The 22,024-nt window shown below is 43.3% G+C and overlaps 2 protein-coding genes across 12 annotated transcripts in view; one reads left to right on the top strand and one right to left on the bottom strand.

The window, feature by feature from the left end:
• Window positions 1-10,126, bottom strand: part of PRKACB (protein kinase cAMP-activated catalytic subunit beta) — a 62,353-nt gene extending 52,227 nt beyond the window's left edge. The window contains exon 1 of one of the 2 annotated variants that reach the window (XM_015870206.3): window positions 9,246-10,126. In XM_015870206.3, the coding sequence (XP_015725692.2) occupies window positions 9,246-9,864 (619 nt within the window). In that variant the 5' untranslated portion in view covers window positions 9,865-10,126. Of the gene's footprint in view, window positions 1-3,616; window positions 3,642-9,245 lie in introns of those variants that run through there. The other variant, XM_015870210.3, reaches the window with a different exon arrangement.
• Window positions 8,711-22,024, top strand: part of TTLL7 (tubulin tyrosine ligase like 7) — a 70,751-nt gene continuing 57,437 nt past the window's right edge. For 7 of the 10 annotated variants that reach the window (XR_001556888.3, XR_014933022.1, XM_015870196.3 and 4 more), the window contains exon 1: window positions 20,830-20,969. The gene's annotated coding sequence lies outside the window, so the exon portion shown is untranslated. Of the gene's footprint in view, window positions 9,007-20,829; window positions 20,970-21,222; window positions 21,695-22,024 lie in introns of those variants that run through there. The other 3 variants (XM_015870203.3, XR_014933023.1, XM_015870199.3) reach the window with 3 other exon arrangements.

Genomic DNA, 22,024 nt, shown 5'->3' on the forward strand with positions numbered 1-22,024 from the left:
GAACTTATTCCTAGGCATTCAGCTTGGATCCAACACATCTGATAAAATTCACTGAAGAGTCAACATATTTATTATGCTGAAGGGAGAAGTACAAATGGGAACAAATGTTACTCAGCAATGGAAGTGAAGAAAAAATATGTGAACACATTCACACCAAGTTCAAGAATGTTCCAGAGCAGAGCTGGCAATTAAAAAAAACACCACATAAGTTAATATGAAAAGAAATTGTGCATTTGAATATTAAATGTGCAATAATTATGAAGGTAGAATCAGGAGAGTAATTATTTGGCAAAAAGTGTGTGATAACAAAGACAGAAACTAAACCCTTCTCGGGTATCAGCATAGCCTGTGTATGTGAAAAACTGAAGTAAACCTCAGTTTTGTGTCGTTTTCACATTTAATCCTTAGTCCAAAAGGAAATTAAAAAAAAAAAAACATCTGCTAATTTGTAACAGAACCATAAGACACCCCAAGAAGCACTAAAAAGCACCATGTACCCTAAATTTCACAGGTAATCCCATATCACATGAAGCTGTTGTAGACATAAGCCAACTGCAAAACATATAAGTCTTTCAATTCCATATTCACACAGGCCATTCAGTTGTCCAGCACTTTATTTTACCCTGAAGGTCAGTTCCTATAAACAAGTACCACTACAATACAGGCTTTACACAAATGCAGAGAAATCAGCTTTACCACAGGATGCACTGCAGCAGTCTAATCCATTAGGACTGTGTAACATAATCACAAAGTGGAGCCCAAGCACTGGAACCTGCAGAGCGTGCTCACTCCTTCCTTCAGTGAGAGCCCCTTTTCACACTGGTTTTCACAGGGACCAAACCTATAATGGGAAGCTCCAGTGTAAAGAAAAAAATCAACAAAAAAACCCCAAACAAAAAAACAAAAACCACCACAACAAAACCACCATACAATACAAAGCATTTCCATTGGCTGGTGAGGGACTACATCTCCATTCATTGTAACATCACTGCTTATTAAGAAATATCAAGATCTTCTAAATCAGCATGGCAGGAATTTAGCAGCACGATGTTTTCTGTCTCTCACCACATACCCTTTTTTTAAGTGAGAAATCCTGATTAAAAACTATAAGCTCCATATTAATTCATCTATGGATCAGTTAATGATAGAATGCTTGAATACAGGTAATTTGCAATAAAAAAGTTTATCTTAATAATAGACTTCTGTGCAGAGAAGTCACATTTTTCCCTGTTAAAAGGGTAGGTTATCATATACTTAACAATCAGAGTTTAAATATACAATAAACCTAGCACTGTTATCTGCTGTAAGACAAACAAAGCATTTCAAACTGCCTAATATCATGTTATATCATGTTAATCAAAACTTACCTTAATTACTATTGCAACACACCTGCTGATTTGTCTGAGTACATACACCCTTAATTATGTCACTTCATATGAGGGAAGTGCAATTAGATTCCAGGTACAGGCCAATTAATGAGCCTTTATATCTTTAAAATCTTTTTTTTTTTTTTTGTGCCAGAAGCACAGCTTCCTTTGTTTTAATTTCTTGAATCACATTGCAGCTGTGGATTTACACACCAGCATTAACAGCAAGCACTGGAGGTTAACAAGGACACATTTGCTGGAAGCAGGTTAAACTGAATGAAATAAACAGACGTTCCTCATATCCTCTGTTTAAATATTACCATATTTTAACAAACGAACACAAGATAGCAGTATGCAGATGGATAACAAAAGTAACACCTTTATATATCACCCAGACTAGACCCACTAGATTATCACCTTGAAGGAGTATTTCCTTCATAAGGAGATTTTCCTTCATAAAAGGAGTTTCTCCTTTTAACATTACAGGTAAGAGACTTTACTGTTTCTGTTTGTGAAGAAGATACTGTCCCCATCCAGCAGTCAGTGCAATAGTAATTCTCTGCCATTCCTACTGAGAGAACTTGGATGCAGAGAAAGTCTTATGAACATTTTGAGCCATATCTTGGGAAAGGCTTTTATTTTCTTAAGAGTCTGCTGACCCAATCATCTCTAACATGTAGAATGTATCTATATAACTCCATGGTTCTCTGAAAGACTTTCTAAAACCAACAAAGCCATGGATATACCATTGTACAGAAACACACTGAGCACAGTTTCTGTCTGGTCTCACCTTATAAACACTGCGATTTGCTTTTGTTTAGAAAGGAAAAAAACAAATCCAAAGTACCACCAAGCCTTCATTACATCTTAAAATGGTGTGCAACACACAGAGAGCGCCCATGCCATAACCCTTACTGAGTGACTGTATACATATACATATATCCTAGATACACATATCTAGGAGCATGCACCAGAACTCAATACACTACAAGCTACAAAGATTATATAAAAAACTCTTATTAGGGACCAGCAGAAAATAGTTTAATGAATTAGCAAATGAACAAATGAAACAAAAAACTTCAGTAAGCTTCTTGGTTTGAACATCAAATGGGCAAAAGGAGAACCAGATTAAATTTTAGAAGTTCAGTAGACTAAAATGTTATTTAAAGATCTGCACGATGAGCAGGGATAGAAAGAATCAAACCTTTACTATGTCGTCTCAACCCTTACCACTCTAAATGCTTGAACAAATGAAGTCCAACTGCTAGGTGCTAACACCCCTTGCTAAGAGCCGAACTGTGAGACTTTAAGTAATTCATATGAAAGCAGACAGACTGAAAAGAGGTGGTTTGGAGTAATCATTTTTCCAAGCAGTTAGCAGGGTGAGGCCTTAGGAGACCGCTGAGTTAATTTAAGAGCTCAGTGCTAAGAAAAGAACGTCCTTTTTCTTGCCACCTCACCATTTCACTGCCAGCAGCGCTTTCACTGGTTCCTCTGAATGTCTGCTGCCATCTAACACCTCAGCTAACTCATTTGGCTTGAAAAATAACTGCAGAAAACCCAGAGGGATAAAAGCCACGTTTTTATGTCTGTGTAACACAGCTAAACAACGGACTGGAAAAACACTAAAATTGTGACAAGTAAAGGGACTAGGAATAAAAACATACTTTCCACCAGTGTGAGCCACCAGATGGGCTCAGCTGTTTTGTGAAACCCTACCCCCAGTGGACGTTGTTCTGCTGTGACGCTGAAGAAACAGTGAACAGGATGCCAAACAACAAGCTCAGTAAAGCGCTGAGGTTTGTCATCCACTTGTGCTGATCCCTAACACAGCAGGCAGAGTTAGCTCAGTACCTTCCTTTTAGTTCCTGTAGAGCAACATGCATATACACCCTCAGATCGCTCTGCTCTGATTCTCCTGTTACACAGACTGCTCATTTTGCTTTTATCTCTTACTATCTGTCTGTGTTGACCTTACTATCAAAATCTGACCACATGTATTCTGGAAAATAAATATGTCTATTTTGTGTTCGTGCAAACAAAGTGGGATCCTCGTACACAGCCAGCCTTCCTGAATGCAGGGATAATGCAAATAAATAAAATTACACACAGGAACAAGCACAAGCCTTTCCCAAGCACATCAGGAAAAAAAAAAAAAAAAAAAAAAAAAGAAAAAAAAGTCAAAACAAAAGAAGGTGAATGGATCTTCAGTTTGCAGCTCCTAAGACAACACATCTCACTTCACTTACCTGCTGACATTTCCACTGCCACTCTGTCCTCTGCCCCATTCCCCAGGCAACATCCCCAGCTCAGGGTGTGAGGACGAGGCCCGTGGCACTGCAGCTCTCCAGCAACTACAGCTGTTTGTGCAGCCCCTGCTTCGTGCCCGCTCTCTCCTCTGTGCCACCTCTCTCTGCACTGGCGCACTGCAGGTGCGGCTTCGGTGCTGGATCATGCAGCTGAGCCAGGTTAACCAAAGCCCTTCTGCTTTCCCTTTTTTGCAGGGTTATTTTTAACCTAGATCAATCTCAAATTCAGTTCGCCTTGCTGTCTCATAAATAGTGTTTGAGTACACTCGAGGGCACAGAGGCAGAAAAGAAGCAGCAAGGGACAGAAAAGCAGAACTGCAACCAATGGCATGCTTATGAAATAACACCTTACACCTGTATCAAAGGCACAGATTGAGAGCAACACTGCAGAGCAGATTCCTTGCCAAGTTCCAGACCAAAGTTTCACAAGTTTATATGAAAAATCCCTGCAAACTCAAAGTTCTGAACACTGAAAACACCGCAAGCTTAAATAACCAGAAAAACTGATTAAAAAATACACTATGCTTGGGTCTGATCTGGACCCACCTGCTGTGCAGCACAGACATCAGCCTTTTTTAAACTAACTACAGAAAGGCTTCTGGGCAAACAAGCCCTCCATGATAGCTACAGAGAAGATGCAGGCGAAATACACCACATCTGACAGTCATCCAAAGAGCCCTTTCCACAGCTCTGTCCAAAGGAGAGATGTGTCAGTTACAGAAGAGCTGAACTAACTGGAAAAGAATCCCAGACAACCTCACAGGCAGTGGGGCACACACCTGACAGCAGCAGGGGAGACATGAAACTGAACTTCCAGTGTTGTGTCCTTCTGATTTTCCCACTTATTGCTCTATTCACATTCTGTTCCCTATACCAACGAGGTAGTTAACAGCAGGGACACAGCCTTAATTACACTAAGGAACAGTGCAATGTAGTGAACTTCTGAACAACAGACATAGCCTTACACCAGGAAACAATGCAATTCTTCCCCAGAGTACAAGAACTCTAGTATTTTTCAAGATATTTCACCAAATCTTTCATTTCTGTGAATGTGGATACATAATTAAATGAATGAATGCTAAAGAAATCTAGCAGCAAACAATTCTGTCTAAAAGCCTAAGGACAACGGCTAAATACATACACTAATTTATCAAAGGGGGTCCTTGTGACCTTCTGTTGAGCCCCTAGGTGCCAATCAGTTACTGAATAGCAGCCTCCCCCTTTGCATGTACTGGCTTTCAATAAGCATTTTGTTTTTAATTAAACAAGAATGTCAAAATAATAATGTACCTCTTTAGGCACATTGTTATCACTGTTACTGTTATTGTGTGTCTTGCACATTGGCAATTCCATCCAATGAATTCTTAGATATTAGTTCAACAAGTTATAACTATCTTTGATATTCTGACTATGAGATCCCATACTGTTGAAGCCTAATGATCAACTGGGAAACAATACCCATCCAAAACATAAGAAAAATAGCTTTAAATAGCTTAGTAACATTATCCATAGAATCCTACTACAGTAGATGCATCTCAGTTGCCCTTGTATACATTAAGTAGCCTCACTGATGTTCTAAAATAGGCAGTCAAGGCTTCAAAAGTTGTCTGTTTCACGATTTGAAATCATAACATGGTGGGCTAAAGACAGACAACAGCTGATGAACTAAACTACGGTTGAAGTATGAACACTGAAATTAAGGTCTCCAGAGAAGCGACAAGGAATCAGCAAGCCTGCAATAGCAAAGGCCATGCAGCTTTTCACCTCTAGTTCACTGATTTTAATCCAATCAAGGTCAGCAGTGACAGAGCTTTGCCTCATCCAGCCTTTAAGTGAAATGAACTTGTGCTCTCCTTTAGTACTCGGTGAGTGAATACAGCAGTGACCCAGCGCTGAACACACACGAAAAATAAGAACAAAAGGCAGTTAAGATCTACTGGCAAACAAGAATTAAGAAGGCTGCATATTCCCTTCAAGAACACTTCAAAGGAGCACTACTTACAGAATGATTATAGAAGTTAAAAAGGGAAGAATTGGCTATAATAGGATCTCTTGTCAGAATGAAGATACAGTAGTGGGAGCACTTGGAGGAGGAGGAGGAGGACTGAATGAACACAACTCTCACATGCAGAGTAGACAGCCACATCATACACGTAGTATGTGGCTACTTAAAGACCACAGAAGGTGAAGCTACTAACAACATGAGATTAATAAAATCCTCATGCACCGGAAGATGCAGATTTGGATAGCAGGTTGGAACAAATTTGTACAGGTTCCTGTTTTGAAAATCATTTATACCTTTATTTTAAATGGACATTTTAAGAGCAATTTACTATGACATATTGCTACAGAAGAACAAATAGCAAGGACCATCAGAAACCTGCCTAATGCAGCTCAGAAGCCAAAACTGTGCAGCTTCCAGAGCTGCTGAAAGATGGAGAAGTGTGCAAATCTTCAGTCAGAAAAGAGTCTGTTCTGATTACTTGGCTTCTAATCCACTTCAGTGTTTAAAAATAAAAATGAACAGTATTAACACTAATCATTCTTGAACAATACTTCCCAGGAGAGGACAATATGAGAGATCACCATTAGTTACTAAACAAATTCCACACTGTCATGCATTGTATCACCTTAGGCATCAAAGGAGCAAGCAAGTCAGAGCCACACACACACACTTACGACAAACTTGACATTCTGCAGGTCTGACATTCATTCCTGTGTAGAAAATCATCCTAGTAAAGTTAAAATATTTCTGTTTTTATATAAAATAACCATCTTTAGAAGGATCCAATTAGTGGATTAAATACTCCCTGATCTTTTTTAAACCCATAGATGTGTTGTTGCTATGTTTCTACTCCAATGCTTTAATAAATGATTCCAAGATAATGAACCTTAATAGAGCCAGCATCTTCTTACATTAATTGCAATAAATTAAGGTAAGTTCTCAGTGACTTTTTTTTAATGCAATTTACCATATGTTGACTTTTTTTTTTAATTCATCACTTGCAAAGGAATAAATCCCAGCTACTGTAAATTAAGCAGCAGAAAAAAACCAACCAAAAGCAGAACAATGAAATGAGTAATTCAGTGAATATTAGGATCAAAATTACAGAAACTTCTAAGATGACTGACAACCGTGTCTCTTTTATTATTCTTTAAAAACCCTCAGAATCTGCAGGCTGCTGTGCCTTGTGGAGACTCAGGAAACCCAACAAACCCTCTTAAAGCAGGTACAGAGGGAGAGCCTCATGTTTCTCTTTGGAACAGGATCACTTCCAAATTTGGTTCCTCAAATCAAACTCTACTACATTTTAGGAGAGCCTAAAAAGAGCACAGGAAAAAACCCAAGAGACTACACTAAGGCATTCCACCTTTTCCATACACACATGTACATCTTGCCCTCTGTCCATGTAGGCCCAAATTGATTTTGGGGAGCTACACTGAAGGAAGTTCACTGGCACTCAGATCTCATTCACCTTCTGCCTAGAAATGCTCTGAAATATTTGCTCCACTCCACTACTGGTGTTTCAGGCAACCTGGGTGAAGTACCAAGTACTGAGGATATTTAAAAATATGCAGAAAGCTCAAAAAAACAAAAACATAAAGGCACGGTTGGGTTAGCAGCATTTTGTTGCCCTGAGCACAGATAGGGAGTGAGCTCTCAAGTTACACTTGATGAACTAGTAAGCATAGTTATCAGGGGAAGCCGTGTTACCCTGCATTGTTCTCTGTGGGACCTTAGTGTGCCCTTGATCCACGCAACACCATAAGCTTGGAGTGTGAATCAAGGGCAGAACATCACTAGTATCATTCCTACCCAGCCTGTTTTTCTGTCACCACTTCGAACTTTGCTTTAAGTGTTCTGAATTTTGGAACATGTACTATTAAGGACAACTAACAGAAAAACATGACTTTTTTGTCAGTGTGAATGGGAACTGGAAACATCAAAGCTCTATCACACTTCACATTCCTCTAGTTTTCAGATGTCACACATTGTATTAATGGATTACACATCAACGTCCACTGCCAGTAAACCAGAAGTTGCTTCTAGTGATTTATTATGTGTATAGTATTCATATACAACTTGTCCTCACAGTAAATGAATCCTGGTCTTTCCCAGCAGAACGTCAGTGACTACCAACATGCTCTCCCAGTTATAGGACTTCCATCATTACAGAGCCTCTGTGTGCTCAGTGCACCCAGTATCAGAACACCTGAGCTGCACACTGCAGGCAGCATCGTGTTTTCAAAGATCAGTTCTGTAACAAAGGTACAGAGATGAGTTCTGAGTACAACTATCTCCTCAGCCTCAAATCCTTGTGTTTGGCAACATGAGAAAAAAATACATTCAAATGAAAGGAAGCACTCTCCTTGATATAACATTATTTCCCTGCAAAGACAGTGATGCAGCTCCTGTTAAGCAGAAATTGCAGTGTTCTGTGATCATCTGAACCACTTGAAGCAGTCCATCCTCTCCTCCTCCCTCAACATTCCCAGGTAGGCTAACACACTTCCTGGGAGATATGTCTGCATGCAGCTAAACATCAAGAGCACCAGAGCTCAAACGTGCATAAAATATTTGAACTATGAAATCCGTAACAATGAGAAGCACAGGGAGAACCACAGCAGGACTGGGGCAGCTACCTGGGGACCTCCACGCCAATGGTGGAACAGAGCCAGCATGGGCAAGTGCTGACCTAGGAACAGGGTCACCCAGCTCTACCCGGGCCCTCGGTACCAACTGCATAAACCACAATAAATAAACAAAAATTGCAAAAAATATTGCAGAGGAACCCGGACATATAAAGTTTTCTCCCTTTATAATGCCCACAACATTTCCAGTAACAAAGGGTATTGTTGTAGAGAGCACTGCGCTTGCACAACAGGCTACTCTTACATCTTGTCTCTTACCCATAATAAACGCACCCAAACTTTTCAACTAGAAAAGCAGCCAGTAAGACCGCTTGCAGAAAACAGAGTCCGTTATTTTTTTTTCCCAACCACGGAGCAGGGTTTTACAGACGACGCCGAGATACTCAGACAGCAAAAGAGAACCAAAGCAGCAAGCACGCTGCCGAGCTCCAACCGGAGCTTTTGTCCTCCGCGCACGGCAGCCGAGCAGAGCCGCGGCGAGCCGCTCCCGCCGCCCGCTGACCTACATTCCCAGCGGCGGCCCGCGGCCTGCCGGGCACGGCGGGGCTCAGGGCCGGGGCCGCGCTGACACCTGCCCGCGGGGCTCCTCCTCCGGCGGGAGCGGAGCGCGCGGAGTCGCGGTGACAGACACCTGCTGGGAACGGCCGCCAGAGCCGACCCGCTTATCGCCCGCCACGGTAAGCCCTGGGGAAGGAGGAAGGCGGCGGGCCGGGCCCAGCAGGCCGGCGGCGGCGGGGCCTGCGCGGGACGGTGCGGGGGGCTCGGCGCTAGGCCGCGGGGCCTGCGGCGGCGCGGGGCGGTGCGGGGCGGTGCGCGGGGCCCGGCCCGCGGCCCCTCCTCGGGGAGCGGAGCCAGGAGCGGGGGGATGGGGGAGGGGGTGGGGGGGCGGCGGCGGCGTCGGCTCCCCCTCACTCACCGCTCTCGATCTCGTTGCCCTTCTTGGCGGTGGCGGCGTTCCCCATGGCCGAGGCGGGGCGGCGACGACGGGCGGGCGGGATGCCGGGCGGCGGGCGGGGGCAGGGCTCGTGAGGCGGCGCGGCGCGGCCCGCGGGCGCGGCGGCGGCTGAGCTGCCCGGGCCCGCGCTGGGTCTCTGTCTCCGGCCGCCGCGGAGGAGGAGGCGAGAGCTCTGCCCCCTCCCCCACCTCGACACACGGCGGAAATGACGGCCGGGGCGGCGCCTCCCCCGTGCTACGCCGCCCGCCGGGCGGCCGGGGGCGTGCGGGACGCCGCCGGCCGTGGCTGTGGCCGCCGCCCGGCAGCACCGCCGCCGGGCTGAGGGAGAGGGGCCCCGAAGGCCGCCCCCGTCCGCTGGGCGCCGCCGCCCCCGCCCCGGAGCCGCCCACCCACGGTCTCTATGGCGGAGGCGCAAACGAACGCCTGGAGGCCGGCGGGTCCGACCCCACCGGCGGCCGCTTCGGCGCGGTGCGAGAGCGCTGCCCTGGGCCGCCCCGCCTGCGAGGCCCGTGCCGCGCCCAAGGTGACCCCGCGGGGGCCGGGTGCTCTCGGGGCCCGCGGCCGCTCCCCGCCTCCCCATCCCTGGGCGACATCCCCGCACCGTGGGGAGCGGCCCCGCCGGCGCTCGCAGCCCTGCAGCTGGCCTGGGGAAGCTGCCGTCTGCTCACGGCTGTATTTACACGGCTCTTCCAAAACAGTTTAGAGAGGAAGAGAGCTGCCAGGAAATATTTTTTTTTATTTTTTTTTCCCATCTTGCTGCCACTCATGACATAAATAGCTGCAGCTACGCCTTTTCAAATGGTATTGTGACTTCCAAGTTGATGATAGTTCTTTAAATATATGTATTTATCTTGTGACATGTTTGGGGTATTTTAGCTGTGGAAGGAAACACTTATCAAAAAGAAGACTGTTTTCTTGTGTCTTAACGTGGTGAGAATGGAGAATGGTAGCAGTAATCCTATGGATCACAGACCACTGCTGTTTTGCCACTAAGCTCACCCTCCTCTAGCAGCATTCTTTGCCTAGAGCCACACAGACCATTCTGGCAACAGCACCCCAGCTCCCATCTTTCACAGGGTCTGTCAGAATTCACCCTTCACCTTCATGGATGCCTACTTGGGTGGCATGCACCACCAAAGCCAACTTTCCTCTCTTTGTAAGATAAGTTTTTATGCAGAAGAACATGTACTTACACCATATACCTTTGGGAAAGGCCAAGTCTCCTGAGTCTGTGCAGCAGAGTACACCTCTCACGCAGAGGAGACAGATGGAGCCTTTGTGCAGCTCTGCCTTGACAGTGTAACTGCTACCGGGACTGTCTGGCAACATGTTTCTAAGAACACGTACCTGAATTTGTTTGATGTTTGTACATTGATGTCCTACCAGTGAACCCTTCCATTAGGGAACTTTCTCCTACGTTTTCACCCTTTCACTTTCATTATCCTGGCTTGTGTGACATGCTTCCTTCAGACATGCATCTATGCTTTTAATATTATTGAAGCTAGGACTGTACGGGTTTGGAGGTCAGAAACAAGATGCAAATGTAGTGGGGAAGCAAGCTGCCAACCACTGGGGGCAAACCCTACTGAGGAGGACTGTTGCACTTTGCTGTAGCTAGTCTCCAGAACTAGTTAAGCTGTACATTTCCCATTGACCATCATGATCGCTCAGACAATGGAAAAAAAAAATAATAACAAAAATTCATGAGGTGCTGTAACACTGAGATGACTTAAGATACTGTCCCAGGCAGGTAAATATGTTACTCTTCTCTTAAATTATTTTCCCCTCTCCAGCCACAATCATTCTCATTTTGGCTGGATCAAATCTGAGTCAGCTGATTTTCATCCAGGTGCTGACAGGCATTTTGATATCCTTGAGAAGACAGCAGCTGCATCACTAACAAATGAGATCTGCTGCAGCACCCATAGCATATTCTTGGCATTAGAGCTTATCCTGTCACTGGCAAATTATGCTGCATAGGCTCTGTACATAAAGATCCGCCAAGGTCTGATTGGCCATTGCTGCCCTTTGGGAACTGCTGGACAAGGGCCTGTTGGTCACTGCATGTATTCCAGCAAAATCCTATATGCGCACACAACATGTGTATATGTGCTGCAGTGTATTGCACTAGTTCTCAAACACGTGCTCTGTGCTTATTTGCCCTGTGCTTATGCATTTGTGTAAATGTTTGTACCCAAGCACACTTATAATCTGAAACGTAACATATATTGCATAAGTCAACAGTGCTGTGAAACATTAAAAGAACCACTTCCACAATCACAGTGTTAAGTGTCTAATTGAAGATAATAGATATGAGGACTCAGAGCTGAACATTCACGTTCTCATTCATACTACATATTCAGCTTATGCTGTAGTAACAGGTTACACTCATTAATTGCAGAACTTGTGTTGTACTGTAAATATATGTATTACATATATAATTACCATCTAGAGCATCTAATTCCAGCCCTCAGAGCTAACAATCAGCTTTTCTTAACTAGTCCTCTGCTGCAGAAGTGCCTCATGTCACTGCTCTCACAAAAGTAACATTTGTTTTGTAATTTTTTCAACATCTTTTCAATGCAATTTGTTAAACAATCAAGTTATGCAAGTGTGAAACGTGCTTTGTTTGTATGTTAGAATAACTCAGTAATGGTGCAACCTAAAAATGTTAAATTTTATTTGTTTTGCTGATCTGTGTAAGATTTAGAAAATAGCTATACTCTAAGAGATTCAGCTCAGCACTTTTAGCACTGTACACCTTTAATGAGGGAGTTTCAGTGACTCACAGTAGGTTTTAATCCGTGTTTCTACACATTCATTGGGTACTATTGATTACAAATATCCTAGCAAGACCAATTTCTTTTCCTCTGTTACCAAAGCTCTGTAGGAGATGTATAGTTCCCTGATGGAACTTGTATATTGCACTCCACATAGAGTAAAACTAAAAATGAGAGGGTCATTTCAGGACAGAAGATACAATTCTAATAGTCTGAAGACTCTCTCATGCTTTTAATGGAAATCACTTGTTCATACAGTAATTACTGCTGCAGCCACATATTGTTTCACTCAGTAAACCCACCAATTTCCAGAGGAGACAACAGCATTTCCGCAGCAACTACAGCAGTTATGTCCAATGCAAATTTGAAGCAATCACTAAATATAAATTGTGACACATCTTAGTTTTCTTCAAATGCATGCAAGGTGTGCCTGCATTGCAAGGGGCTGGCATATGGAGACCGGTAGCTTTGTCCATCCATACTGATACAGTCAGTAATAATAACTGGTACTGAGCTGTTACCCTGCTCAGACTGTGAATATGGACCTTCCTTAGTTGTTACTCTGTACAGCCTCTGGATTGCTGCAGTGCCCATTAACCCCCATTTTTGCCTGCCATTCCCCAAATCCCACATTCCTGCATTTCTGAGTACCACTACCAGCCTCCTCCTCTACTCCTAAATAAGGTGATGTATTTGGCATTTCACTCCTTGCTGTCCTTTCAGGTTGTTCCAGACTGCTGGCACATTTCCTGCCACCAGCTAACCCAGTGTGGGATGTTTTTCTAGCAGGTTGTTTGAGTGTCAAGAAGCATGTGTATCTCAGTGAATATAAAAGCTACTTTCCAAGTTTTACAGCTCCTGACCCAGAAACTGCAGCATAATTTCAGATGTGCCAAGAAAATATCAATTATGTCATGTAGATATGCTAAGGGAAAGGATGAAAGCTGAAATACAGCAACTCCCCCTCTCTGTGCAGTAGTTATACAGAGTGACAATATACATTTTTGTGCAAGACCAACTCCACTGGTGCCCATTTCATTCCTATATGAGGAACTGTCCTCACAGAGAACAGTGGAAGAAAGGTCTTACACTGTTTCTATAATATCTGAGGTTGCCAGCACCTGAATTCACAATGAAACCAGAGCAACTCAGCCAGCAACTTGCTGTCAGATGTCCTGAGAAGTGCTCCTCAACCCATGTTGACTGTGAGTCCAGAAGGAATCCAGAGCCTCAGGAAAGCAGCATGCTGTCTGCCTGCAGCTGTTGTGATTATGAAAGATATTTTAGTTCAAGGAGGGAGGGCTTTTTAACTGAAGTTCATTCACTGTAAAGAGGATACTGAAAGAAAGAAGCAGGACAGTTACACTAGCAGCCACTGTCAACTCCCTTGGCATTAGGTATTTCCCAAGACAGCCCTTAGTCAGAAAAAAGGTTTACATGCAGAAGCAAAGTGCTTGTATATTTTCATACTGATTTTTAGCTACACATACTCCACCACAAACCTCTCAAGAGTCATGAAGTTGTAAGGCGGTGATTTATCCCAGTATTTTAAACACAGTTTAAAAACCAGATACATTGGAGTTATGCTTTTTCACACTGATGAGTTAGTATTTGCCTATTATCCTGTGGATAGTAGCTGTGTATTCATTCATAGGAGGTACTAGGTGCTCCCTTGTGATCAGTGTCCCACAGAGATGGTATTTTTTTTCTTTTTTTTTTTTTTTAAAACCCACAAACTATTAAACAAGACTTACTGAATGGCAAGTCCAGCTACTCTGTTTTTGTCCTTTATCTTGTAGAATCATTTGGGAGAAGGGGCGTGGTCTCTCCTTATCAGTCAAACAGCACCTTTTCAGTTACTTATTATTGTTCTGCAGATCCTTCTTCTTTGTAGAAGACACTGCCTGCCAGTCTATGATTTGGAGTGAATTACAAGCAACAGTTAAGCAAACTTCTGATTGGCCTTTGTAACTGACTCAGTCCTTTCGTGTACACTGCTGTTTTTGGGCTCACTTTACATATTTCCTTAGCCAGATTGAGAGGAGTCATTCACATTTCTACACAGACAAAATTCAAAAAGAATTTTGCACGCATGATAGATTTCCTAGCCAAGAAAAGCACAATACTTTCTATTATCCTGATACACTTCTGAACAATTGCTTGTGCACTAAAAACTAGAGACAGCGCACAAATAACAGATGTTTTGGTTTTGCATTGTTAGTAGGATAGCAAGATTTGGTTTGCTGTGCATGAATTGCAGAAAGACTGAAACTTAATGAAAATTGACGGTATAGATGTCTGATGTAGCTCCTGACTTGTCACAAAAATTTGAATAGAAATACTAATTGTATAGCCAGAGCTATTCAAATGCATAGCTGACTAACAAACTATATTCAAACACTTTCTATGTATCTGAGTCTTCATTGTTTGCATACTTACTGTATCTTAAGTGTAATCAGTAGTATGCTAATATTTGTTCTTACTGTTTATTAAGATTGCTTCACTTTTTGCAGGATAAAACAATAATAACAGTCATTTAAAATACCTAAAAAAAGAAATTTTACAAAGATCTCCAGTCAATTAAAAAATAGAGGCAAAGACAATCAAGGTCTTTAGTAGAAAATATAAAGCTATACTGATATCTGAACCTGTTAGGGATGTTTTGCACTTAGTTGTGTTATGGCCATGTACAATGCTTTAATTTGAGAGCAATGCAGTTATATGTGTAGATTACTTGAGACAGAAGCTTATTTTGTCCTCTGTAATTCTTACCTTCTGGCTACTTCATTTTTTAATTGAATAAAAATTATTCTACGATATGAACAAAATATATCTTTGTTCTCACACTGCCTTTTTTTCCTTTTGCATCATTTTCTGTTTCCTTTCATCGCCTCTTCCATCCCAGTCTATTTACTTGCTCTTTTCCTTTGTTGTACTGCAAACTTATGACCAATTCACAAAACTAATACAGTTCAGAAGCACACTTTGTTGATGGCTATCATCTCTTGCTGCAGCCAAATACCTGGGACATTAGATCTCATTTTCACTAATAGAGTTGGATGTAAGGACATGGGCATGTCTAAATCAGCTGGGGCCTTAGCTGGGCGTTACTGAACAGGCAGACCACAGTTAAGATCTCTAATCCCCTGAGCATGCACGCTTGGGGCAAAGGTCATAAAACCTTTTCTGAGGAGGGAAATATTGTTGTAAAGTCTGAAATGAAGTCCTACTTCACACTCAAAAGACATTCTGCCATCTGTGATACTGGGTCTGAGTTGTTTTTCTATTTTTAAAGCTGTTAATACTTCATCTACCTTAAAGAAAGCACTTTGTTTTCATGCTTCCACAAGATTGCACAGATTAAATGCAAAGAAAAGAGTATAATTAGCCATATTCTTTCCTTTGAGTTTGGCACAGGACAGGATCTGAATGGGCACAAAAGACACATTAGCAATGGTTCTCCTTGGTAAATAATTTATTCCTGCATTTATCACTCTTAGGAAATTGTAGGTTGCTTTGTTCTTTCCTTCAAAATACTTTACAGAGGATAGGGGAGGTTGTTTCTTTCCTATCTGCTACCTTTTTGTAGGGGGGGGATAACTGCTTCGTATTTTTTCATCCCTAAGTCCCAGAGCAAGAAAGTCAATGCTTCTGAAAGTTCCAATGGTGTTTGAGAGTGGTAAACCGCTGGTAGCTGGGAGTTTCTGGGTGGAGAAGAGAGAGGCTGGGGAAGCACAGGGGCATCTAAACCTTGCTGCAGGAGAGGAGAACGCAGTAACCATGGTTAAGGGCTAAAATAGCGCATAAGAGGTTTTGAAAATGGTAAACTAGGAGAATAAAGAAGCCACAAGTGCTGGAGTATGTAGAGAAAGCAAAACGGGTGAAGTCATGACAGAAAGGAGCTTGTAGAACTTGCCTCATTCAATAGGGGAACATATACTACAGTCTTTTAAGACAGGAAAGAGTACAAAGGTATCAAGTTTTGTTTGGAGGGGAAAAAGCTCTGCTTATGTTGACAGAAACTGTGCTTTTGTTACCTTCTTGGCAACATGTATCCTTCTCTGTGTGGCTGCTGTGTGCAGAGCTCCTGCAGTCACTTCCCGATGATTCTGAGGAGGATAATTTGCAGACCTCTAGTCTAGACTAAGTGTTTTCAAATATATATGGACATCTGCAGCGGAAAGAGATCCTGATCTTTGAATGAGGTCTCTGTTTTCTACCGTAATTAAAATAAATCATAACCGCTCAGTAGTACAGTCCCTGTTGCTTCTTGCACAAATTGGACTTGTAAGGCCATAGAATATTTTCCCATGAAATTATAAGGAAATCTAAACTAAGTTAATATTACTTGTTGTATTCAAAGCTAATACATTCCACTGTCTGAACCAAAACAAAAAATCATTATGATTATGCATAGTAATAGCAGTCTTGTTTCTTTGCTATAAAAAGTAGTTGTGAAAAATTCCATTTATTTTCCTACATCAGGCCATACATTTCTCCATAAGCAGGGCACTCTATGAAGTTTGTTTTCTTTTTGTGTTTCAGAGGCTATAGCATGAACAGGATAGGCTCCTTTAAATGTCCCTGTTTTATCGGGTTGCTTGGGACAACCCCTGAAAAAATCAGAAGAGCAACATGTGGTCTTTAAAAAGCTGCAGACCTTGAGGGAGAAAGTAGGTCATCATGGAACGGTCAGATTCTGTGCATCTGTACCTACGTGTAAGGAAGAAACATGCTTCTGCATGTTTTCTTGGAGAGCTTTATGCTTTTATGGTCTGTACTTGTTTATTTTTGTCCCTATATTGCAAATTAAAACATTTTCTGATAACAGCTTTTTCTCCTGTTTTCTATATTGCTTTTCTATTGTGAAAAAATATTTACCGATTTAATGTTTACATACAACAAAATAAGATTATAAGAAAGCTGACTATACAGATGTGATAGCTGTACTTATTTTAATTTGACACTGTGGTTTTATTGTGCCTTTGGAAGTGATGACTTTAGAAAGGCAAAGAGCATATAAAAATGTGATTAAAAATGATTCTGATGGAAGCTAAAATGAAAGGGTTTCTCTTGGCAATACTAACTTGCCAATTAGACAATTGAGCAAGTTCAGTATTAGCTAGTTCATAGAATCACAAGGTTGGAAAGGACCTACAAGATCATCTAGTCCAACTGTCTTCCCATTTTTACTGCTGCCACAATGCTTACTTTGCTTTGGGTATGGTGAGGCTGGCTCCTCAGCCATGCCATGTGGCCTCTTTCTTCCCTTGTGTTCCATCAGTGAGCAGGCAGTAGAGATGTAACATCAGCATTCTAATGCATTGCATACTAATAGCACTAAGTAATGAAATCCAGCTTTCAGATTAATACTGTCTATGCTTTTACTACATTTAGGTAAATATTACTGCTTAAATAATGATCTGTCTCCCATGTTTAGCTGTGAAGGACAAGATGCTCACACACCCACCTTGGCCTGCAGGCCAGCAATAGAATAGGCAGCCTTTGGTAAAAACCAATTAGTTGATATTTTGAAGACTTTATCTCCTTGATGGCCAAATCAACTTAGTTGACTAGCAGGTAGAAATTTGCTGATCTACATAAAGAAGTCTTTCCAAACTGTGGAAGTTCTAGGACTCCCTTTCTCTTAAGCAGCTCAGACAACAGATGGGAACTTGACAAGACTGCTTGAATGAGTACCTCCAAGCTCTGATTACTAATCAGATAAAGATATTCTCAAATTTTATTTTATGTGGTTAAAAATAGAAGTGCTTGTGTCTTAAAGTCATTCAAAAACATGCCTGAACTGACAGGGGCCCCATTAAGTTTTGGTGTAGTTGACTGCAGTCTATGGACGTGTTTGGTACTGTGGTATCTGCTTATGCAAGTACTGTTATTTCAACACCATGTGTTTGGAGTGGTGAGGACTGTAAAAAGTTATTGTATGAAATGCTGTGTCAATATTTTATTGCCTCAGCTTGTAAATTCACATTGATTTGTCTTATAAAAGATGTTTATAGCAGCAATGAACACAGTCAGGCCTATGGGCTTGTATTTGGTGATGTGTGGTTTAAAAAAATATCCTGGACAGTGATCTGAAAATAGGAGTGATAGGAGGCAAGAAGCTGTTCCAGGCTGGCAATGTCACCATATGCTGTTAGTGCATGTGGGTACTGCTGGGAGATTGTTGGATGGATTTTGCTAACACACCGAGTAGGTGGTTTATCATAAAAGAAATGGGAGGTGTTCTGTAAAGCAAGCAATATATATGGATTGAAAAGTCCTCTAGTGAGAGTCCTGAGAGAATAAAAGGTGTAGAATGAGGACTTGAGCTGAACCTTTTTTCTTGACTGGCAGTGCTTTTTGGAGTTAGACTCAAGGAAACTGATAGTTTTTGACAGTACAGATTGTTTGGACATAGTTTTATAGCAAGCTGGAAATGCACCTGTTCAGAAAAGCAAAATTAAGTAGATATATTCCAAGATGAATGCTGTGCAAACAGAAGAAAACACTTGGAGTTGCTGAACTTCTTTCATCTACATGCTGGATCTGTTTCAAAGCTTTTGAGCTTCATGATTGTTATCTCAGATTGTTTGAAACTCCTGCTTTCTGGCATCCCTCAGCACTAACTGCAGGAAGATACAACCTGTTTCATCTGCAGAGGCAAAATACAACTCCAGGTTTTCTAGACCACAGCAGACTGAATCCTATTGTATCCTACTGCACTGCTGTTAGCTAATGGTTGAGTAGACAGGAGAAAGGTTTTCATTTCCAAGTGTCTTTTGGAACTGTTCAAATACTGGTGATCTTAGGATCCTTTGTAATATGAAGAAATTACATTTTCCAGCTTTGAAATGGATTATGTATATTAAGCATTTACAGTGCCCATGATTATCCAGGGAGGACACTACTGGTAACCAGAAAGATGAAACGGGAATTGTGCTCAATAGCTTTTCTGTAAAAGATAGGATTGATCTGATTGCCTCTGTCATTCATCTGCTATAACACTGAGGCTGAAAAAGTACGTAGTGTCCCTGCATGGAATGACTGTAGGAAAAATAAATATTCATAGGAATATGCAGATTTGAGTCAGCACATTCATTCCAATCTCAGCTGTTTGGTTTGTTTGTTTTGCCTATTTCTTCATTTTTGAAATTTGTAAGATGTTCTCCATGCCCTAAAAATTATTTCTTACTGCTAGTTCTATTTACAACAATTATTCAGGCATGTATAATCTAAAGGGCATCAATGTTCAATATTTGAACTAGCTCAATATTTAAGCTGCAACTTTATTTAACATTCTTAATCAAGCATATGGGTATTTCATACCCCATTGGAATTGCCTACAACATTCGGTTAGCTCTCACATTTCAGCTTGGAGGTGGGGAGCACAGTTATACTGAAAGACTCCAGGTTGGTCCAGAAGGCATAATCTGCAGCTAATTGCAGCTCCCTGTCATGCAGTGCCTTGGTTATATAACTTAGCACAGGGGTATGCTTTGACTTTGGGGCAGAGAGACCTGATGCAGGCCCAAAGCAAGCTCTGACCTGGGGATTACATGCAATACAGATGTTTCAAATTGCTTCATCTGCAGCCCATGGCAACATCCCAAACAGCTCAAATGGAAAGAGAAACAAGAGTCCTGTAATGGCTGTGAGAAAAACTAAGAATGGTTAAGTGGAGATAGGTAGGGGTTGCACTGCCTCTGTTTCTGCATGAGATTTCTTGCCCACTCCTACAAACACCAACCAACACAAATAACTATGTGGATTTCAATGTGATTGCCCATTAATGGACAGAAGTGGTACCCGTTTGTTTTTTGATAAGCCTTACAATGGTTTGAGCAGTAGATAAATGTTTCCTGCATATTACTGAAGCCACAATATAAACTATAATTAAACTTGTTTAAAAAGACAGTATCTGTGATAAGTGAGTGTTGCTGCAGCTGTACAAGCTGCACGTTGATGCTGCAGAGGAGAGATGTGACATCTCCTCAGTGTTCCCTGAAGTGTTTGGCATGCAGCCTTCTGTCCATACAGCCCAGTGTCTACAAGAAGCCCACAATCTGCTCCTATTCATGTATCAGCTTACTTTACAGGATGTAGCAGAGAAAACATAAAGCTGATAACTCGCAATTACGTTTTCAACCAACTTTACTTGCTTTGCATTGTTTTAGCAAATCTCTATTTATTGTTAGCTCTGTTTGTTGCTGGATGTTAAAGACAATATTCTTCAAAATCCTTGTGTAAGGAAAGCCCCTCCATTTTATTTACTATTAATGAAGCAGCTGTCTCCCTAGGTCATGTGTCTAATGCTAGGATGCACAACGTTTTAGAAGATGACTGACTTTCAGCGCGGCCTACTGCCGTTCCACACACGTGGGTTATCGGGCCAAGTGGGAAGGAAGGAAAAAAATAGATGTCTGTCAACTGCTGGAAATCAGTGCAGCGGTGCAGGGACACGAGCGCTCCGCCTCCTGGAACGCCGCTGCCGTGGCTCCGTCCTGCTCGCGCTCCGGGCAGAGCGAGGGCCGCTCCCACTGCGAGTTGCGGGGAGGGTCGGCGGCGCTCTGCGGGCTCCGACCTGGCCCTGCGCCTCCCGCCCCGTTGCGGGCACCTCGCTGCGCATCGGCGTCCGCCCCGCACGTACCTGCGTGTGGAGGGCCGCTCCTCCTCGCCCCGCCCGGCTGCTCTAGGCGCTGCCCCCTCGCAGGGAATGGTTTCTCCCGGCCTCCCAGCCGTACCCTCCCGCTCCTCCTCCCGCTAGTGCCCAGCTCGCCGGCCGTCGGGGTGGATGCTGCGTCCCCGGAAGGCACCGCTGCACCGCCCGTGAGGCGCTGCTCGCTTAGCACCGCACACGACGCCCGCTGGGAGGACCGCCGAGCGCCGTGTCCCCGTCTGACAGGTAACGACTGGTCGTCCGCTTCTCCTCCCGGCAGCGGCGGCCGTTGAACCGCCGCCCCCGGCCCGCCGCCTGCCCTCGCCCCCGCTGCTCGCGGACCGCACCGCTGTCCCTGGGAAAAGGCAGCCGAACAGCTGCCTACCGTGATTCAGCACCGCCGCCTGCGACGGAGGAGGAGGAGGAGGAGAAGGGCGGTGGGGAAGGGCGGCCCGGAGCTGCGGGCAGAGGCGTTGCGGGGCCCGGGGGTCTGCGGGGCAGGAAGGGGAGCGCCGGCTCCTCGGTCGGTGTGCGGCCGTAGGGAGCCCCGGGCTAGGCCGGCCCCGCCGTGCTGCCCCGCATCTCCGTGTCCCGGCGGGGCACCCGGAGCGCAGGCAGCAAGCCGGCACTTCCCACTTACAGGCGTTCGTTTTTTTTTTGCTCGGAGTTCGCGTGCAGCGTCATTTATCTCGAGTGTGTGGCCGGGCCGCTTCGGAGCCAGTGAAGGTTTAAACGGTGCTAAAATCTGCTGACATTGGTACCCAGCATAGCCTAAAATGTAGATCGAGTTAAATGTCGGGAGATGAACTTCAAATGTCCTCCCGTGCTTTTGCTGTTAGCCGAAAGCCATTGTCTGTCGAATTTCGGTCAGTTTCTGCCGTTGAAACGAGGTGTAAGTGCACGCACAAGGAGCGTACTTGGTGACTGCTCGGCGCAGGGGTGTGGATGTGTTGCTGAACTCTGTGAAACTGGTAAGAGGCCTCAGCGCTGACCGTAGTTGTGGCTTATGATGTCTTTGCAGTCTGAGTGCTGAAAGTAAAACATATTGCTTCATTATTACTTAAAAACCCAAACCAGCTGAGCAAGAAAACCCTGATACAGTGTTATTTTCTGCTTAAGACCTTAGGTGATTTATGTACCTGGATGTTGTAACTGATCTTGATAGTGCTCAGAGAAATCAAATTGTGTTGGATTTTTTTTTTTTTTTAGAGCTGGAAGATGAAAAGTGCTGTTCTGTGTGAACATTGGTTGTCCCCTGCATTCTGTGAAGTTATCTCTGAGTCTCTTGGCTTCAGTAGAAA

This window comes from Coturnix japonica, chromosome 11 (assembly GCF_054131305.1).
Source record: "Coturnix japonica strain WE chromosome 11, WE-NBRP24, whole genome shotgun sequence".
Lineage (NCBI taxonomy): Eukaryota > Metazoa > Chordata > Aves > Galliformes > Phasianidae > Coturnix > Coturnix japonica.